This window comes from Rhipicephalus microplus, unplaced genomic scaffold, assembly GCF_043290135.1.
Source record: "Rhipicephalus microplus isolate Deutch F79 unplaced genomic scaffold, USDA_Rmic scaffold_160, whole genome shotgun sequence".
NCBI lineage: Eukaryota > Metazoa > Arthropoda > Arachnida > Ixodida > Ixodidae > Rhipicephalus > Rhipicephalus microplus.
In genome coordinates, this window is record NW_027464731.1 from 129211 (window position 1) to 149403 (window position 20193).

The following is a 20193-nucleotide window of genomic DNA, read 5'->3' on the forward strand; positions in this document are numbered from 1 at the left end:
GTTCAGACTCGTGTATACATGTGATGAATAAGCGTTCCAAGGCTGGTTAATCGGGGTATGTCGGATATGCTACAGCTATGTATGTCTGGAAGGCGAGCGATCACCTCCATTAATCGAAGGAAAGGGTCTTTCACGATGAGACGTGCAACGACGAAGTACGTCTCGAGAGGCAAAAAAAGGAGCCTTGCCCCTGTCTACCCTGCATCGTGAATGTCCCGCGGAGCTGGGACAGCTAGCTGTTTCCTGCAACCATTGTACCTGAAGTGTGGGTCTGCTCGTTTTTTTGCCGGGGCGATTGTACGTGACGACTTACTGCATCCTGGTTCACCATAATTAAGCCGAGGTCCTTGCAAATTCCCCATCACTCGGATGTCGGCGGCCGCTTCTGTGCTGTTCCCGACTGTCTGCAGGTCGAACTGCCGCTCAAAGCGGTGGCATCTTCGACAGTCCAATAGCGCGCAGTCCAATAGCGCGCGGTCCCGTCGTAGCGCGCGGTCGACGCGACACGATCAGCTGAGAAAGGAAAAAAAAAGTAAGGGGGAGGGGGGCAGCGCATCACCTCCTGTGACTCTGTTCAGTGTTCCCCACAATCCCTAATACTGAGACGCGATATCTTAATCGCACAGCTGCGCACACAGCAAGAGAACACGCCTCGACTTCTGTAATGGGCGGTTCATTCCGTTAATTAAACCGGCCTCTTAATTGCGCAGCAGCGCCACGCTCGACTTCTGCTAGGCGCGGTTCATTCCTTAAATAAAACGAATTCTGTTGTGCGCGGTTCCTTCCGTTAATTAAAACGGCCTCTTAATTGCACAGCCGCACCACGTGCGACTTCTGCTAGGCTCGGTTCATTCCGTCAATTAAAACGGCCAGCGTCGCTCATGCACTCGCGAAATGCACCACGGACAGCACCAAACTTTTATGGAAATGCCACAACTACAAGAGAAAAATTTTCAGCCAAGAAATGCACCGCGGATAGCACCAAACTCTTACGGAGAAGCCACAAGTACAGAAAACTTTTCGGCCAAATTTAGCGGCAATTTGGCAACAACCACCCTTCCAGTCTGGCAACCACTTATGCAACGCCAAAAGGAACCTAGCCGCTATCTAAAAACGTTGGCCGTAGTGTCGTTGCCGCCAGCACAAAAGTCCATGTCTTCCGTAGCAAGGGCCGCGAAACGGTTGTGGGAAACGGCGTTGAGCTGCGATGAGGCCGAGGCCATCTTCGGCGATGAAGAGTCGGGCCGGGCGGCCGACGCAGCTGCGCGCCGCGGCCGTACTCGTGCTAAGCCTAGCGTCGCACAAGTGAAGAAAACGTCGAAAATTGACGAAAAGTCCGGTTGACCGGACCAAAAATGGTATCAATCGAGTCCAGGGATGCTCACGGACACTACGATTGGAAGCAATTATACTCCGTTTCATAGATCAGGTCCAACGCTGTGAAGGCTAGGCAAGTTGTCCGTAAAGAAAACACGACATGTTGCTCCGCGCGGTTTCGTAGTCGAGTGGTCTGACGCGTCGCTCCGGAGAGTTCACCGTAGTTTTGAAGTGCATGGGTTTGAATCCACGTGGTGCCATTTTTTTTTATAATTTTTGCGAGTTCCATTCGAAATCTCGTTTTTTTTTTTTTTTCAGTAACTTCAACTTACTTGCACGCGGAAGTGAACTGCACGTATCTATTCATTTGTAGCATACCGTGTTCCCTTGCGAGGGCCGGAACCTGCCGAGCTGGCACCGAGGTTTGACCAGCATGGCGATTTTGTCGCGATCATACCGCATTGTCGGTTTACCTCGTTGATGTGAGCGAGTGCTGCGTGTAAGATGACGTTAATTCATAGATTATGTAGCATTTTTTCGAAGCTGTTGTGCCACAACAAGTAAAACAAAACGGCGGCGCGGAGAGCGAAAACCTGATACGAAAGCGACAAACATAAATTACCAACTCGCATATTTGGATTGTTTATCCGACAACACAGGCGTTTGTTTTTTAACATGATGACAAATATGTATGCTTAGAAGTTTCCCGAGAAGCATGTATTGATTCTCGTACACCCCAAGCGACGCACTACTTTTTCGTCGCGGCACTACACAGCGCAAACAAGAGCGCTAGCTTTGACAGCGTTGCACATGGTTTATGAAACGGAGTATAGGGCGGCACAATTAGCGAAAACTGCGAAGCTCATTCGCAGCACGTCTGCTCAGCTCGGCAACCCTCCCCCCCCCCCCCCCTACAAGCCCGAGAAAACGTTTCACTACATTTAGGGACTGCAGCCGGATTGCTGATGCGTCCGTCCCACGTGCACATAGGCCCTCGCTACATGTTCACATAGGCCCTCGCCATTTCGAAAGGTAAGTGACCACATTTTCTCAACACTTGGGCATTACTGCGCACATGCAATGAAGTAAGAGGCACTGGTACTCACAGCCGAGTGTTGCGTTGCTTTGTCACAGAGCGCTAGAGACCCGCGTCGATTACGTTGACACAGACAATGACTCCACCGACCACAACCACAAAATGTTGTCGAATGAACCTGGGCGGTGAAACTTCGCGGTTTTTCTGTCCCGAGACCGCAGCGATCCTAACGTTTGAGAGCTGTACTACCTAAATGAACGTTCTTGTTCTATTTTATATTTATTACTAGGTTACTCATTAGCTCCGGAGTTTTTACTACACAAGTGAACCTAAAGGTTGCAGTTCGAGATTACGAAAATAAGAGCGTCACCCGAAGTGGAAAACGGGAACTGCGCAGTCGTCCTACCCATGACCTACTACACTCCTGACCTGTTCAGATAGCGGGGTTCCTATGGGAGCGCGTGTCCCCGCTCTCGTTCAATCGCTCGCCGTAGGTGGCGCTACCTATAACCTGTTCGTCTGCTACTGTGCGGCCGGCAGGAGGGCGACGGACTGATACCATGCGTCTGCTTCTGTGACAAACTGCCTATACGTGCACGAAGGACTTCAATTATGTCATTATACCCGACCGCCTGCCAGCCCTATATAGAGTGAACAGTTAATCGCCACATTTCGTTACCGGCGTAACGTTTCTAATTACCTTAAGTAAGCTTATACAGAAACGAACAAAGCTGTATGGGAAGATAGAGGTTTGAGATGAGAAATACATTTGACCAAATTCGGTCGCTAACTTCAGTGACACCCAGTGTTCAAGAGTTGTCCATCGCTAAACACACACACACACACACACACACACACACACACACACACACAGAGAGAGAGACAAACTGTGGAGGCAGCACGTAAATATTTCATATCATTAATTTTTTTATGGATTTCGGCGGCATTTGTTGAGGCAGCCTTCGGGAAGGGTGCTCGAACCCCTCGCAACCCACCGCTACGCATTTTTACATAATTTACAGATTTCGTATATTTACTTTTTTCTTGTGTGCTATATTTAAATTTCTTGGCACTATTTGTGGAGCCTGCCATATTAGCCGCGGTACTTTAAAAAAGCTTTCATGTTTTTTAGCTCAGTGAATTAGCATAACACACGGAAATAAAGTTTACTAAAGCACCCTGGTGCTTCTTGCTAGCTTGCAACTCGTTCTGAATTGAAACGACTCTCAAAAACACAAGACTCACCTTTTCTTCCAATTGCCTCGATCCATTCTTCCCGTATGTCTGTGGCAGGAAACTCGTGAAAACTTACTTTACTTTGTTTGCCTTGTTCCGATTTGCAATATGGCACGCAGCAATACACCATACTTACATTTGAGGTGTCAGCTCATCTAAAAAAAAAAAACTGCACGCGGCCACTATTAGAGCTGACTACTGCAGCTATCTGCCGTCTGCAAGTTTCTGCACACGACCTACTGTGTTTCTGCGTATCTTCTGCAATTTGTGTATGCGTATCGTCTGGAACCATCGTGATTCAGTGTGAACAATGAATGCCTAACAATAGTTTTTTTATCTCGTTGGACTACGTTTTCATTCAAGAAATATTTTCATAATAAATTTTCCTTCATTTGTAGAAAAGTTCCCGTCTGCTTGCCACTGTGACCCTTTGTGTGCTTTTTTTACGGTTCTATTTCTGCTTCAAACGTCCACACGAATGCAGCCAACTCTGACGAGGAATCATATCGCTTTATTTGCCATATTTTACACATTCATACACAATTCATGCACAATAAGAACGATTTGCACTGCCACAGCGATGGCTGAAGCAGACGACAGCGAACAGGTGCTGCCTAGCGCCACGCCGCTCGTAGGTGACGGCCCTAGCGGCAGAAGGTATGAACTAGAACGTGGGCGCTGGAAGAGGTGCTCTCTGGGCAGGTCAGGAGTGTAGTAGGTCATGGTCCTACCTCTCACGGCGAAAAAGGGGGCGTTTCTTTTCGCGCGCCCATGTATGCTACAGCCTGCGGTGTCTCGAAGGCCGCTTTTACCGCTGTAAAGTTTGTTTTAGCGAAACCCATGCAAGATTCAGCCAAACAGACGCATCCATGGATTCTCGCCGTCATCACAAATCGTGCTGCGCTGAGTGGTGTCGGAATTCTTCACGACACACCGGCATAAAATTCTTTCGGATCCCGGCAGACGAAAGGTACGATCTGCATGCTGCTCGTTTTGTCTTTCTACACTTGCACGGCATATCAGGATGCGGTTGCTGCAGTAGCTGTGTAATTCAATTGAGCTACACGTACATGATTTATTCATTACATTCTGATTGCTTTTCGGCTTCAATTATACATGACATGCACGGCAGAGCATCTGGAAATTATTCCAGTGAATACATTTGCTACGCACGATTGTTTATACTTGCGTTTTCAATTTAATGCGTTTCGATCGTGCATTGCATTTCGATGTTGCACTTTGGCTCAAGGCATGTCACAAATGTACTGTAGCAGCATATACAGTAACTAATAGAACAGTGTAAGCTTATCCGCACTGTTTTTATTACCTTTTGATTGCCTGCGTTCAGTCTGTTCTCGTTGCATGCGTTATTATTATTCTTGAATATTATCAGCCTATTTATGTCCATAGCTGGAGGAAGGCGATTCCCATAATCTTTTGGCTATAAGGGAGGGTCCATATACGTTCATAGCATGTGTTGTTAGTACTATGTTAATTAAGTACTGAGTACATAAATTATTACACTTGCGAGTTTAGACGGATGTTATTACATTATTGCGTTTCAATTGTGTGTTTTCATTTTGGCCTCGCGTAAATCCACGGCATATTGCAGAGGAATTTAGCAATAAATTTATAAAGTAATATTTTATAATGTATACTTCTATTTCATGTTTTCAGTTTCAGCCTTAAGTACAATTACGATATATTTACAAGAATGCAATTGCAGCTAAAAGCCCATAAATAATTGGACAATGTAAACTTACGTGTTCTACTAATTTATTACCGGTTTTAATAAGTTTTTTATGAAAGATTTGCAGCAGGGCACGAGAAATACCCGAGGAATACGCAGTGCGCGAGGGTATATATGTACGAATAGTTGTTTAGAGATTTTGGTGTGGGATGATTGCTATTGTCTGCAAAAATATATTTTGAATTAGGAGGAAATTTGGGGTCGTTGCCACCAAACATTACTATCGCGCAAGTAGAAGCATGTATCCGCGTCTCTTAATAATAAAGACAGATTTTATTTTAAAGTTTGCTTTCAGGATTGCTATCACAAGTCGTCTTGGTTACAAAAATTCAATTAAGAAAGGAAGATGAGAAATGTATCAAATAACGCTTACTTCGAATAAAGATGCCAGTTTTCACTCAAAGCTATCCATCTACGCCTGAAAACAGAAATAAATTCATTCTAACCCAAATACTACACACGCACACATTGATTTTCCAGATCTCGCGCTTGGCTTCAGGATGCGAGACGGCAGGACCTGGCTCATTTACCACCTCGTCAGATCTACAGCAGCTACCGCCTGTGCTCTGCCCATTTCACCAGCAGAGACTACGCAGACCCTGGACAGACAGGGCTGCTAAGATGTGCTGTGCCAACAGTTTCCATCTTTGGCGATGGGCAGACACACGTCCAAAGTCCAGGTGGGAATACTGTAAAGTGATCATACAACAGCACAAACTTTCATGCCTCTACATCTATTTACAGAAATGTCTTAGTACTCAATATGTGTACCTGTCCGAGTTATCATGACTCAGTATTTTTAAGATTCTCGCGCAGATTACACTAACAATACCAATGCATGGTGTACACAGCATCCATGGATTCGCCGGCATGATTTTGCTGGTAGATATAACTAGCTAAGTAAAAAATTTGCCGGCTTCACAATCGTTAAATTTAGAGCAAACGCCTCACTCAGAACGCTCTACATGTAACCTCCTCGATTCTGATACAGTTGTCCCTGCTATTTTACCTGTGGTGTAGAGTTTTACAGGAAAAGGCGAAAATGACCTCATAATTTGAGAGAGTACTCCATGTGGCGCGTTATCAGCTATTTCGCACATGGCGAGTGAGTAGCGGCCAACTTGGTGTCGCTGTTAAAACAATTGCGCGATAGCTCTGACAGTGGGAGCAACAGAACTGGCCTTTTAAATATATATATATATTCTACGACACCCTAGTTCAAAGTCGCTCTTAAAATTAAGAATCCAAAAGGTACTTTATCTTTATCAGCTTTATTATTACAAAATTACTTTTATTTTCAATGGGCCAAATAAGTGTAATTGGCAAGAATTCGGTTACGCGCTAGGTCATCACGGGCACCACGATGTTAACCTGTTCTAGGCACATCGCATTAAGATTTTTAAAATATTGGTTTAGGACAGTTGGGACACCCATATATTTAGTGAGTGACACGTAGCGTTCTCTTTTTGTGTGTTTACACTTTTTTTATTACTCGTACTGAGACATAATACGCGAGGAGACCAATTAATAGTGAGAAAACGCCCTGAGTGATTGTAATTGCAAATATTTAATGTGACGCCTAATACCAGCTGTGTGTATGTCACGCTGAAATCTGTGCTCCGCCAATTTCTCTCCACAGGCTCTCGTCGGCCCGCGAATACCACTGCAATGCCCGCTCACAGCGCCGATGAAGAAGTTCAACAGACTGAGCCCTCATGTACGCAAATTGTATTGCTCTCTAAGCTCTTTAAAACTATTCCAGATAAATTAATGCCCTGCAGCTATCGTTTTAATGTCACGTACCATTTAACAGATCCTAAAGTGCACTAGGGTGTCAGCTGGGCGAGCTAGTTCATTGCTAGGGGACGAGAACCAGAGCGATGTATACCGAAAGGCAGGACGAGACGAGTGCTTGTCCGATCCCTTTCTTGCTTGTTTGTTGCCTCCCAAGAGGGATTAGTGCCCCGCCGCAGTGGTCTAGTAGTTATGGCGCTCGACTGCTGACCCGCAGGTCGCGGGATCAAATCCCGGCCGCAGCGGCTGCATTTTCGATGGAGGCGAAAATGTTTGAGGCCCATGGGCTTATATTTAGGTGCACGTTAAAGAGCCCCAGGTGGTCGAAATTTCCGGAGCCCTCCACTACGGCGTCCCTCATAATCATATCGTGGTTTTGGAACGTTAAACCCCAGATATTATTATTATAAGAGGGATTAGTGTTTTTTAAAGAAGACTATGAATTCGTTGTTTTTTTCCTAAACATACCATTTTAAACGTATACCCAATAATGTTTGTTAACAAGGAGTATGCTAATGATTAGGAAAAATTAGTTGACGCTTCATGTTGCCCACGATGCTTATACATGCCATTAGTAGGCTCAATGCCCAGCAGTGTGCTTATCAGAGGCCTGTTCCCAATGCCCCAAGTTTGAATAAGTGAAGGATCGAGAACTAAATATGACCAACTGATTACTCATGGAAGTAATCACTTCAATTCTAAAAGCCGCTAGAACTTTTACTAGGTTTAAAGATCATGGTCAGCTTTCACAAAAACACAGTATAAATGAGCTTTTTTTTCTAAATCTTTCAGGTTCCAATCCAGCGGGTCGACAACACAAGCCTTCTAGGTGCTCGCCCCGGACAGCCAGAAAAATGAAGAACCTGGAGAAGATAAATTCAAGGCTTCGGAAGGCACTGTCAAGAATTGGCAAGAGAAAGGTTAAAAAGCTTTCCCAGTCCGAGGCGTTGAATGCTATCAGGCCCTACGTCCGCAAGACATTCTTTAGATTGCTTGAGACTCAAGTTAAAATTAATGGCGTGAAACGTAGAGGACGGGGGTGGTCGCCCGAGCACCGCCAGTTCGCTTTAAACTTATACTTTCATGGTCCGAAAGCGTACAGACATCTGTCAAGACTGCTTGACATGCCAACTGTGAGGTCGCTAAAGCAGTGGTTATCAAATATTCCGATGACTCCCGGAGTTATTTCAACCGCTATTGAAGCCCTCGAAGAAGCTACCCGAAATAGGCATTTAACAGATCGTGCGTGCACATTAATATTTAACGAAATGTCCTTGAAGGAACATCTGCAGTATGATGCAAAGCATGACATTGTGATGGGATTCTCCGATGACGGTAGGCAAAGAACACCAGCCGTGGCAAATTCAGCGCTCCTGATACTTGTGGCAGGCATTTCAAAAACGTGGATTCAGCCTGTTGCTTACACAGTATCAAGGCCCAAAACGCCCGCAGATACTCTTCATCATCTGATCATAACATTAATCAAGCAGCTGCAGGGAGCCCGGTTGTTTGTGAAGGCGCTCATCTGCGACCAGGGGGGAAGCAACATCACTTTGGCAAGTAAGCTAGGTGTGACGCCTGAAGAGCCGTTTTTGTGCTTGAAAGCCGCAAGATTTATTTCCTATATGACACACCACACTTAAATGCGCAAGGAATAATCTCCGCGCACCTCACAAGCTCCATGTCGGGCAAGAAATTGTGGATTGGTCTTTTATTACGCAACTATACGAAAGCTCGCATCCTCTCAAACTCAAATTGGCGAAGAAACTAACCGACAACCACATTTACCGGAAGCCTTTCAATAACATGAAAGTTGAATATGCCAGCCAGGTGATGAGCGAATCGGTCTCAGTGGCCATTGATGTATTCATTGCTCTTGGCGTGTTGCCGGCATCCGCCAAACCAACAGCTGATTTTCTCGAGAAGATAGATAAGTTATTCGACTGTCTGAATAGCTCTTCCGTAAAAAAAGCCAATGACAAGTTACGTTATGCAATTTCGGAAGGGTCCGAACACCTAGCCTTTTTGCGGGAGTGCCTGTCGTGGGTTGAAAGGTGGAAATTTGACGGGCCTCGGCAACCACACACAGTTGAGGCATGGAAGGTCACCTTAAAGGCTACCCTTCTCCTCTGGGACGACCTCTTCCAAGATTTTGATTTTCGTGTTCTCTTGACTCGCTGGCTACAGCAGGACCCCCTGGAGAACCTTTTCGGGCTTCTTAGGTTAAAGCATTGCTGCAATGACAACCCAAATGTGCTTCAGTTCACATCAGGTCTGAAACACATTTCTGTTGGCAAACTGGTTGCCCTTTTTTCAGAAGGAAACTGTGAACAGGATCGCAGCACTGTGTTGGCACAAATGTCAGAGCCACCTCATTCGCTTCCTACTACTTGTGATGCAGCACCAACAGTCGATATGCTTCCTGATGAGGAACAGCCCGTTAGCCATGATATAGTAGAGGATAACGTTCTCTACTATGTTGGGGGCTATCTCGTACGGCAATTTTTGTTGCATAGGCCTCCACACTGTGTGTGCAACACCCTTTTGAAGAATGCCGACCGCCAGCTTTGTGCATCACACCAGTATTTTGCTATGTTTAAGGCAAGCAACATCTCCTCAGATTTATTTGGCAATGTAACAATGTCTTCTGACGATTGCTTTCAGGATATTAAGGCCATGGAAGCTTGCTTTTTGGAATATATCGGTGTTGTGGCGCACCTACCTAATGTGAGTGGAGTTTTGGCAGGCATTTTGCACAGTTGTATGGGAAGGCGAAAATTCTGCTCTGAAGAATGCAAGAAAGCCTTTGTGCACCTCTTTGCAAGGATTCGCCTGTTGTGGCATATTCGCTTCGTGAACATCTCCTTGGCTAAACAACGCACCAGAAAATCTGCTGCAGCACGAAAAATGCGGAAGTTTTTGTAACTTTTAGGATTTGTTTGCATATTTGAGGTCTTAAAAAACTGAGCGCTCAGAAAACACAGACGACAAAAAGACACACATATGCGCAAAAGTAGGCGCTACTTCCATATTTTTGAGTCACCGCTACTTCTATAGTTGAGCTCACCATTTTCTGCCTCTGAAGCGAACATGTGTGTGTACTATTTATCTGCTTGTATTTTGTTTTTGTTTTTTTCATTAAGCAATATAGGTATGTTACGCTGAAGAAAGCATAAACCCTTCGTGTTATTTTATGAGAACACTCTATAGTGGCTTCAGTATTTTGTAAATTTTTGCTTAAGCTTTTATAAAGAAACCTGATGCTGAATAGAAAATGTAGAAATGTCTAACTCCGGTACCTTATGGTTTTTGTATCATTTCCTCTTGCATCCTAAGTGTGCGGTGTGCCGTATTATCTTGTCCCACTCATGGGATGATTTTATATCGGGATACGTGCTGTGAACTTGTGTATAGTTATTACTGTTTTTCTTTTGTCTTTGTATATACGTATGTGCGGTAATGTGCACTGGATTGATACTAGGTTATTAGCATGCTGGCATGTGCGGTCCACTTTTGTATGCGACCAAAAACGTAAAACATTCAAGTTGTATTTGTACTGCATAAACCGTACGTTTAGGCAATAAAACATTCAAACAAACTCTGCTCTTTATTCTTGTCTAATTTATGTGTACACGTAAACGAAAACGTCTTACTTAGACTAAGTAGTGCACAAATAGGTGGATGGGCAGACCATCAATCAGAACGCAATGATGGCCGTTTTCATCATGTGGCGGGTTGCGCAACAGGAAGAAGGTCGCGTGCTCGCCATCTGAATGCCTTCCACTCGCTCAATTTGACTTGCTGGTGCATCCCAATTGAATTTGGCGCTAAATCCCCCCCCTCGCCACTCGGATCCTCAGTTCTCATCAAGATGGCGTCCCCCAGTGCATGTCTGCAATGCGCCGCCATGTTTTCGTACCGCCCCCAAACACAGGCGTTCGTCCGGCACTGCGAGCGAATATCGCGTTCCACGGAGGGTATAGGAAGCACAGAACGAAGATAAGAGAGGACACTCCGCCAAACCTGGCCTCGGGAAGTGCGTCACGACAACGTAACGAACTAGTGCTCTTACCAAACGTCAAAGGACGCAAGCGCAAAAAAACAAACAGTTATAATCAATGCAACCGAATTGTTTTTACAAAATAATAATTATACGCCCAAATTTGGCAGGTTTTTTATACATAAAAACACTTTATTCAACACACCTTACGCGATTATTTTTCTTCAGCCGTACTGTCATAAACACCATGCACCCAGCGACAAGCCCATGCATGACTGACTGTGCTATAGTGAAGCTTGTGTTGTTTTCCGCAAGCGCACATTTCGGTTGACCACGCAACTGTCTTTTTTTTTTCTTCTTTTTTTTTTTTTTTTGAGCTGGAAGTAGCGAAGCTGGGACGCTTCAGCTGCCACTCATATGTATTGCTTCGTTGCATTTCTTTGTCGCTCTTAAGGGCCGTCCTTTCCGAAGATTCGCAGCGAAATCGGGAATGGGCACATGGCACCCAAAGTTTTCGATTTAACCAGACTGGTCCTGACCGCCGCTTCAAGTTATCTGCTCACATTTAGATTGAGAAGTACGGGACCACCGAAGTGTTTCGAAATACGTGGGATTTTGAAATAACTGAGTTCCAATTAATGAGGTATTACTGTATAACAAACTTTTTTTGTTTGTAGTATGGAACTGTTCTAATACAGCTTTATGTTCTTCCAATGGACAGAACTGCCATGCGCGCTTTATTCATTTTTTTTTCGTGTGTGCATTTCTCAGTTTTATTAGCGCATTTATGTTGTTCCAGTGAAGAGAACTGCCGTGCGCATTGTATTAGATCATTTATGTTTTTTGTGTGTACATTTTTCAGTTTTCTTAGCTCATTTATGTTGTTCCAGTGAAAGGAACTGCCATGTGCATTTTATTAGATTATTTGTTTTTTTGTATGTACATTTTCTTTTTTTATTAGCTGATTTATGTTGTTCCAGTGAAGAGAACTGCCATGTACCCGTTTTTTGCCTTAGTCTATACAGTCAACTGCCGATTTTTCGGACACCTGAATTTTCAGACATGCCCGATAATACGGACATCTTCGCGGCACCACCACGAACCCCACGGAATCAATATATAAGGAAGTCTGAAATTTCGGACACTCGAACCCCCCGGAGTCCGATTTTCCCGACTTTTTGACGCGACGGAAGGTCGGAAACCATTACTGACCTCCAGTGGAAACCACCACAACTTTGTCACACACGATTACGATCGCATAAATGAGCGCGCCGGTCTACTGTGCCGGCATCTGTTGCTTGGACCTGTTGATCATTAGCGAAGAAACGTACACGGCCTCAGAGATTCCTAACACTGGCCGTGTTTATCATGCAAGAGTGCTTCGCTGACAATCAAAACTGTCCACTCGAAAAGTTTTTGGCACCAATAAAATTCCTTTTTCTTTAGCGCTTGTGCTCGTGCGGCTCTGGCTTCCCACGCAGCGCTTTCGCGAAGCGTTTCACCACTTCGAACTAGAACTAACCGTCACACACCGATTTGGCCTGGCCACGCTGGCTATCTTGAATGTTTACCAGCACGGAGGTTCCTTCCTCCGTGGTTTACTAGTGTCACCTCCAGAGTACCAGAGGCACCGTCGCGCCGTTTTGTTTACGCAACCCACATGGTGTTTGGCTAGCCTAGTGCGTGGTTGTGCGATTGTGTGAAGTGTGCTCTGCAATGCTAAGCCTAGGTGCTTCGACGCTCGTCAGCAAACTCCTTTGTTAACATCGTGAGGATTTCGCTTGCCTGCGATGGCTCCCACTCCGCCTTCGTCGTCCTCGCCGATGGCATCGAAGCGCGTAAAACAGTACCGTCGGTTAACGATGGAGAAGAAAGCCGCCATTATTAAGTTAGTGAAGAGTGGCCGATCGCAGGCTGAAGTGAGCAAGGAGTTCGGCATTTCCAAGCAAACAGTTTCCGATTTCCTGAGGAACAAAGACAAGATCTTGGAAGCGGCCGAAAAACCGTCTGGTGCCCAAAAGATGAATGCAAGCCGAGGTGTTCATCCAAAGCTTGAGGACGCTCTGGTCGTGTGGCTTAATTCAATGATTGCCAAGCGGTTTCCAGTCTCAGAGCTGCATCTTGAAACAAAAAGTAGAAACTCTCGCGCTTCGAATGGACATCACGGATTTTAAGTTCAGTGATGGATGGCTGAGAAATTTTAAGCATCGGAATGACCTCAAGTTCAAGAAGATGTGTGGCGAAAGCGGCGCCGTCGACAGTGCAGTTATTGCGGAAAACTCCAGTCTTTGTTGCAGCAGTTCTCTGCTGACAACTTTTTTTACTGCGACGAAACTGGCTTGTTTTACAAGCTGCTGCCGGAAAGAACACTCGCTTTTGCTGGTGACGCATGCCATGGTGGCAAGCATAGCAAAGAATGGCTGGCCGTTCTTGGTGGCAGCAACATGTTTGGCACCAAGAAACTTCCTTTGTTAGTAATCGGGAAGTCCAAGAGCCTGAGGTGTTTTAAAGGTGCAATGCTGCCAGGGTTATACGAAGCCAACAAAAAGGCATGGGTAACGCAGCAGTTGTTCAAGAGTTACGTCCGCAGGTTGGACAGAAGTTTGAACAACAAAACACAAGTGTTCTGCTCTTCGTTGACAACTGCGTTGCTCATGGTCACATCAATAACTTGAAGGCTATCCAGTTGGAATTCATGCCGCCCAACACGACTGCGATCCTCCAACCGATGGACCAAGGCGTTACCCGTAATCTGAGTCTTTTGTACCGTTCACGTATACTCAACCGCGTGGTGCTGTGCTCGGAAAGTGGGAAAGGCTACAGCATTGACCTTCGGTCTGCTGTCGAAATGCTTGCGGACGCATGGAAGGCAGTAAAGCAAGACACGCTTCGCAACTGCTTTCGCACACGGGCTTCGTATTTGACACAAAGGCTGCAGACTTGCCTGAAGAAAGCGACAGCGTGACTGACTTGTGCCTCTCATGGATGATATTATCAACGATCTCCGCCCTGCTGGTGCTTCCATGCCCACGGAAATAACTTTTGAGTGGTTCGTCGACGCTGACGAGCTCGACTTCTGCGCAGAGCTAACCGACGACGAAATAGTCAGTCAGGTTATGGCGGATTCAGACGACTCCGATGTCGAAAATGAGGAACCAACGCCTGCGCCACCTACGACCGCCGAATTGATGCGAGCATTGATGACGCTGTCATCGGTGTACAGTGATGACATGACCCTTGCTCAGATCGAGGCGAATGTGATCACATGCAAGTGGAACGCCGTTCAAAGAAGGATCAAGTTTTTCAAGCCACTGCAGCTCTAACACCGGCTGCCCTGACGGCACCCGCTGTCAGCTGCATGCATTTTTTTTAACAGCTCTTTTCAGAGCCACCCCACTGATGCTTCGGCAGAGTTCCGGAAGTCTGGTACTTCGACCTTGACCCTCTTGATCCGTGAAATATCAATGAAATGGTGCGTTTTCCGCTTGCATTGAGAAATAATAGCGAAATGGTGCGTTTTTTTTTTTTTTTTGCTTGCATTGAAAATTATCAGTAAAATAATGTGTTTTTTTTTGCTTGCATTCGTTTTTTCGGGCTGCCCGAATTTTCGGAGTTTTTCGCTGCTTAGAGGGTCCAAAAAATCTGCAGTTGACTGCACTCCGTTTGCCACGTTTGCCAAGCCCGTTGTTACACACCCTGTCAAGCTTGATCTAAGGCTTTTTTTCTTTACCCACCAAGCTCCATCGATTGTCTTTGAAGCTGAAAATAAATCCTTATTGATTGATTGATTGAGTGTAGTCCTGTTGACGAGCTGGCCTTGTCCATGTGCCAGTTCAGACTGCACAGTGCGCAGATGTATTTTTGACACTGGTAAAATCATGCTTTTTAAGTGGGCCGAATCTCTTGCTTGTGCCTGCTTTTAGGTCTGCATCAAGGAGTCAAATAGCGGTCCCACTGCCGTGTCTGCCACGTTTGGTGGTGTTGGACTGCTCTTCGGCTCCATTTTTTGTCGGCAGGCGCAGCCTCGGCTGCTGTTTCGATAGGGCAAGCCTCGATTGTTTTCGCACATTCGCTCTTGCAGGTGTGTCACTATATGGACTGCCGGTCTAAGAAGCAGCTGATAAACCGCTACCACTGGTCCCTGTATCCGAACATGCAGCGGGGCCGCTGGTCAGCGCAGGAAGATGTCATGCTGCTTGTCGCTGTGAAGCTGTGCGGGGACGTTAGCTGGTCCAAGGTTAGCCACTTGTTTCCCTTAATTTTGCTGTGGACCGGTGGGCACTGCCGGTTCGCTTGCCCTGTGTGTACTGTAGAATCCCAACGATAGTGGCGATTCCACTCCTGTGCCAAATGAGATTTATTATGCCCTCTTCTATAGCAATAATGGAAATTGTGCCAAACTGCAGCTAAGTCTCGAGTTTGAGGCTAATCGCCCAGCCAAGCTCTGGAACAGCCGCACTGCAAAAAGGAAGTTTGTTCTTAGTGTATTGCGTACTGAACACTGTTATAAGTCGCTCTTGCCACAGTACACATGCGTAATGCAAAAAAGCTCTCTGGTTAGGAGCAACAAGCAGTTGTGGGACACAGCATGTCTTTTGTCTTTAATTATTCACAATTGCAAGTGCTGCATAATAATAAGTACTACTGCAACCCCTAATGTCTAAAACATTTACATGCAATCATTCAGAGCTGATTGCGACATTGCTTTAACCCTGAGAAATAAAAAACAACAAACGCTACACGAGTTTTTATGTTTCCCCTAGTCATATGTATGAGTTCTCTGATAATTCGCACAAAATCCTGGCGTCCTTTCGAGTTTTGACCATCATGAACACACGGTTACGCTCTATCGAAGCCCATCCGTTCACCATTCTGAAGTGCACTCTTAATTAACCAGTGTCCTGGCCACATTTCAGGTGGCAAGCATGGTGCCAGGTCGTACACACAGCCAGTGCAGGGATCGCTACATGGACAACTTTGCCCAGCAGTTTGTCTTGGGGCCATTCACTTCGGATGAGGACTGCACGCTGCTGCAGCTGGTGCAGAAGTACGGAGCTGGCCACTGGGCCATGGTGAGATCGTTCATCAGTTTGCTACGCTTGCAGGGGAGCTGGCGAATCCGTGTAAAAATTGTTGCAATTAAGGTGAGTTTAACGTTAATCAAGCAGAAGTGCTGCAACTACACTGTTCTCAAGCTCATTCATCAAGTCGCAGTGACCTTAAGGAGCCAGGGTGCAACTGTGACCGGTTGTGATCCGCTGTGGAGAGGCATTGCAGCCGCACTAGCTCCAAGCATTGCCACTGCAGTAACACATGACTAAGCGAAGTGGCTACCTTGCCGGCCGGCACTTTGTTGGCCTAGATGCTTAGTACAAGCGTTCACTGCCATTGAGTGTACGAGCATGGAATTATAATAATGATTTAAACTTCCTGGCTTAAAGCCGGTCACCCACTACAGAGGCGCACACGTTGTTGCGCCTGTGCCTTTAACGGCCTTAGTGGCAGTGTAGCATGTTTTAAATGATTTCATTCACTAAGTTTTTAAAGTGGGCACTAGGGATAGGATATCGCCATCGCGTTGAACTCTCAAAGACGAAGCTTAAGGATCCCCCCCCCCCCCCTTTTTTTTCTGCAGTTTCGTTTTGAAGTTTTTAACAAATATTCTAGAAATATTAGACAGATATTTTATTCGATTAGCACTTGCACTTCAAATTCGCTTCACACACCAAGTTTCGCAATTCGCAAAGCTCCAGAAAAAGTCTCGACAGCCACTGAACAAGCTTTACTGTATGCAAATGAATTCCATCTCACTGCACCCATCACCGGAACAGTCGGCTGGCAGCCATTTGCCAGGGTGTTCTGAATAGGGCAGTCCTCAGCCATTCAAAAAAAAAATGCAATTTTTCGCTTTTACAACCAGGATTTCGAACAGGCTACTCAACAATCGACCACATTCATACTATCAATCAGGTAACAGAGAAATGCTCAGAATATAACCAACCACTATACATAGCCTTCATAGATTACGAGAAGGCGTTTGATTCAGTTTAAATATTGGCCGTCATGCAGACACTGCGGAATCAGGGCGTCGATGAAGTATATGTCAACATCCTGGAAGAAATCTACGGGGGATCAACTCTTACCATAGTGCTTCATAAAGAAAGCAACAGAATACCAATCAAGAAGGGTGTAAGGCAGGGGGACACAATCTCCCCAATGCTATTTACCGCGTGCTTACAGGAGGTTTTCAGAAACCTAGAATGGGAACAGTTAGAGATAAGAGTTAATGTAGAGTACTTTAGTAACCTGCGCTTCCCCAATAGCATTGCATTGCTGAGTAACTCAGGGGACGAATTGCAACTCATGATTACGAAGTTAGACAACGAGAGCAGAAAGGTAGGTCTTAAAATGAATCTGCAGAAAACGAAAGTAATGTACAACAACCTCGGAAAAGAGCAGCACTCCGAGATAGGTGATAGTGCACTTCTAGTTGTAAAAGACTATGTCTACTTAAAGCAGGTAATAACTGTGGAGCCGAACCACGAGATGAAGAATAAGAATGGCCTGGAGCACATTCGGCAAGCGCTCTCAAATTATGACTGGTAGATTGCCACTATCCCTCAAGAGAAAGGTATATAACAGCTGTATCTTGCCGGTACTTAGCTACGGAGCAGAAACCTGGAGACTTACAAAGAGGGTTCAGCTTAAATTGAGGACGACGCAGCGAGCAATGGAAAGAAAAATGATAGGTGTAACCTTAAGAGACAAGGAGAGAGCAGAGTGGATTAGGGAACAAACGGGGGTCAAGGATATCATAGCTGAAATCAAGAAGAAATGGACATGGGCCGGGCATGTAGCACGTAGACAGGATAACCGCTGGTCGTTAAGGGTAACTAACTGGATTCTCAGAGAAGGAAAGCGGGTTAGGGGGAGACAAAAGGTTAGGTGGGCAGATGAGATTAAGAAGTTTGCGGGTGTAAATTGGCAGCAGCAAGCACAGGACCGGGTTAACTGGCGGAACATGGGAGAGGCCTTTGTCCTGCAGTGGATGTAGTCAGGCTGATGATGATGATGATGATGTAGTTTATCGCTTGGATTACCTGTGTTTTGTGCATTGCCAAAGCTCGTAGTCGAGAAAGAAGCACGTAGTCGAGAATTCACCCGTCAGGCGCTGCAACAAGCCCCATTCAATTGGCTTTTAATGTGTAATTGTGCTTGCACAAATTTATTTTAAACATATCACTCCAATTTTAACCTATGTAATACCTTAATGTCCACTCTGTCATATACAATCTTTAGCTTAACCCATTCCTCGTATTTTGCATTAAAAAAAAACAAACAAAGCTTTTCGTACAATTCACACCGCCACTAAACAGGGTGCTCTGAAAAATGGCAGTGTGTGTCACTTGTTGCTGGTGCCATAAAGAGGGAGCTTTGAAAGTACAGTTACAATTGGTCTGTTTCAATAACATGCAATTTAGGGTTAATAACTACAGTCGAACCCCTTTATAAGAGATACTGGTATAAGAGGCACCAGTGTGCCAACAGTAAAGTACGGGTTGATAAGAAAATGCATATGGGGTACCCTGCTTATGAGAGACACCTCATATAAGAGACAAGAATTGCTGCCCGGAGCATGTCTCTTAGATAGGGGTTTAACTGTATAAGAAATTGAGTGCTCTTAATGCACGCGAATGAATCTGCATCAATGAGAAGGAGTTCACAAGAGAGTACAGGGTCTGTATTCAAAGTTGGTGGTATGGTCTTCACGCTGGCATGCTGTCCCATACCACATTAATGTATGTTACAGTCAACGTCCGATTTCCTGAACCTTCAAGAAACCGTGAAAATGTGTGGAAAATTGGGCAGTCCAGATAAACGAATGCATGTGAAACCGCACCTTTTTTTGTAGGTATTTTTCGCTAACTGAGAAGGTGACGGTGAGAGTACAAGATTCCGATTGCGATTCAACCAATGCATCGTTTAGATGGCTCTGAAAAAAGCCATTAATAAAAAAAAAAACCGAGGTGGCTGGCGTTATCTCATACGTCAGCGCTTGGGGGCAAATAAGTCTCCTATTTTCTTTTGCACGGCGTTCCGCTTGCCCGCGATCATGTCCGCCTCAATTTCAGTCAACGTTGTGTTGCCACTGTACACCGATGACAGTGTCATCAGTGCTCACGTCAACTCCGAACTCGTTGGCTGTGTTCGATGGCTCTTAGTTTTCATTGTTAGAGTCATCAGAGTCCTGCGTAACTTGAATGATTTTGTCATTGGTCAGGTCCGCACATAGCTCGAGGTCTTTGTCAGCGTCGGCGAAGCCCTCAAAGGTTATCCCGACTAAAATCGACTCGCCGGCAGCGCGCAGATTGTCGAGGGAACATCCGCGGATGGCAGTTCGTCACACACGCTGTCCACTTGGGGCGAGACGACCGTCTCGGCGTCGAGTCTGAAGCCCGCATGGAAAGAACAGTTTCGCAGAGTCTCTTGGGTAACCGCCTTTCAAGATTCTCCTAGCATGCCAACGGCAGACCTGAGGTCAACAGCGTAGCTTTTCCCATAGTGAACCTACGAGGGGGCTCTGTGCGCTTCGAAGGCGCAGACAAAGACGAAGGAGCAGTTGGTGCCATCACTGGAAACGGTGAATCTGCTTGACGAAAAGCGCAGCAGGAAACAGCTAGTAACTCGGTAAATACTGAAGGTCAGGAAACGAGATCACTAAAGATAGCGCGCAGCAGGAAACGATCAACCGCAGACACGACCGCAAAGCTGACAAAACAACACGTGAACGAACTGAGTGAGGTTTGGCTTACCTAAACTGTTAAGCTATGGCTGGCAACGGATTGACATGTGCGGTTTCGAGGTTACGGCAGCTGCGGTGCGGTGGTTGGTGACGCGAGGATATGAAAACAACTCAAATGGCGGCGTCTGTGGTGACTTTGGATCGGCGGTTCATAGTAAAAAGTCTGGGAAAATGGATGCCGAAGGCCATAAGCCTCCGAAATTTCTGACTTTTTAATACATTGACTCTATAGCGAACTTGGCAGTGCCACAGATGAG

The 20193-nt window shown here is 45.7% G+C and overlaps 2 protein-coding genes across 12 annotated transcripts in view; one reads left to right on the top strand and one right to left on the bottom strand.

Annotated features, from left to right (window-relative positions):
• LOC142791309 (uncharacterized) overlaps window positions 1-2586 on the bottom strand; it is a 129130-nt gene extending 126544 nt beyond the window's left edge. The window contains exon 1 of the mRNA XM_075885473.1: window positions 2424-2586. The gene's annotated coding sequence lies outside the window, so the exon portion shown is untranslated. The remainder of the gene's footprint in view (window positions 1-2423) is intronic.
• LOC119167809 (uncharacterized) overlaps window positions 1701-20193 on the top strand; it is a 64784-nt gene continuing 46291 nt past the window's right edge. For 9 of the 11 annotated variants that reach the window (XR_012890151.1, XR_012890152.1, XR_012890153.1 and 6 more), the window contains exons 1-6: window positions 4326-4559; window positions 5820-6019; window positions 6979-7056; window positions 7926-8053; window positions 15215-15370; window positions 16050-16205. Coding sequence is in view for 6 of the 11 variants with exons in the window: in XM_075885466.1 (XP_075741581.1) it covers window positions 4459-4559; window positions 5820-6019; window positions 6979-7056; window positions 7926-8053; window positions 15215-15370; window positions 16050-16205 (819 nt within the window). In the remaining 5 variants the exon portion in view is untranslated. Of the gene's footprint in view, window positions 2350-4325; window positions 4560-5819; window positions 6020-6978; window positions 7057-7925; window positions 8054-11962; window positions 14606-15214; window positions 15371-16049; window positions 16206-20193 lie in introns of those variants that run through there. The other 2 variants (XM_075885468.1, XM_075885467.1) reach the window with 2 other exon arrangements.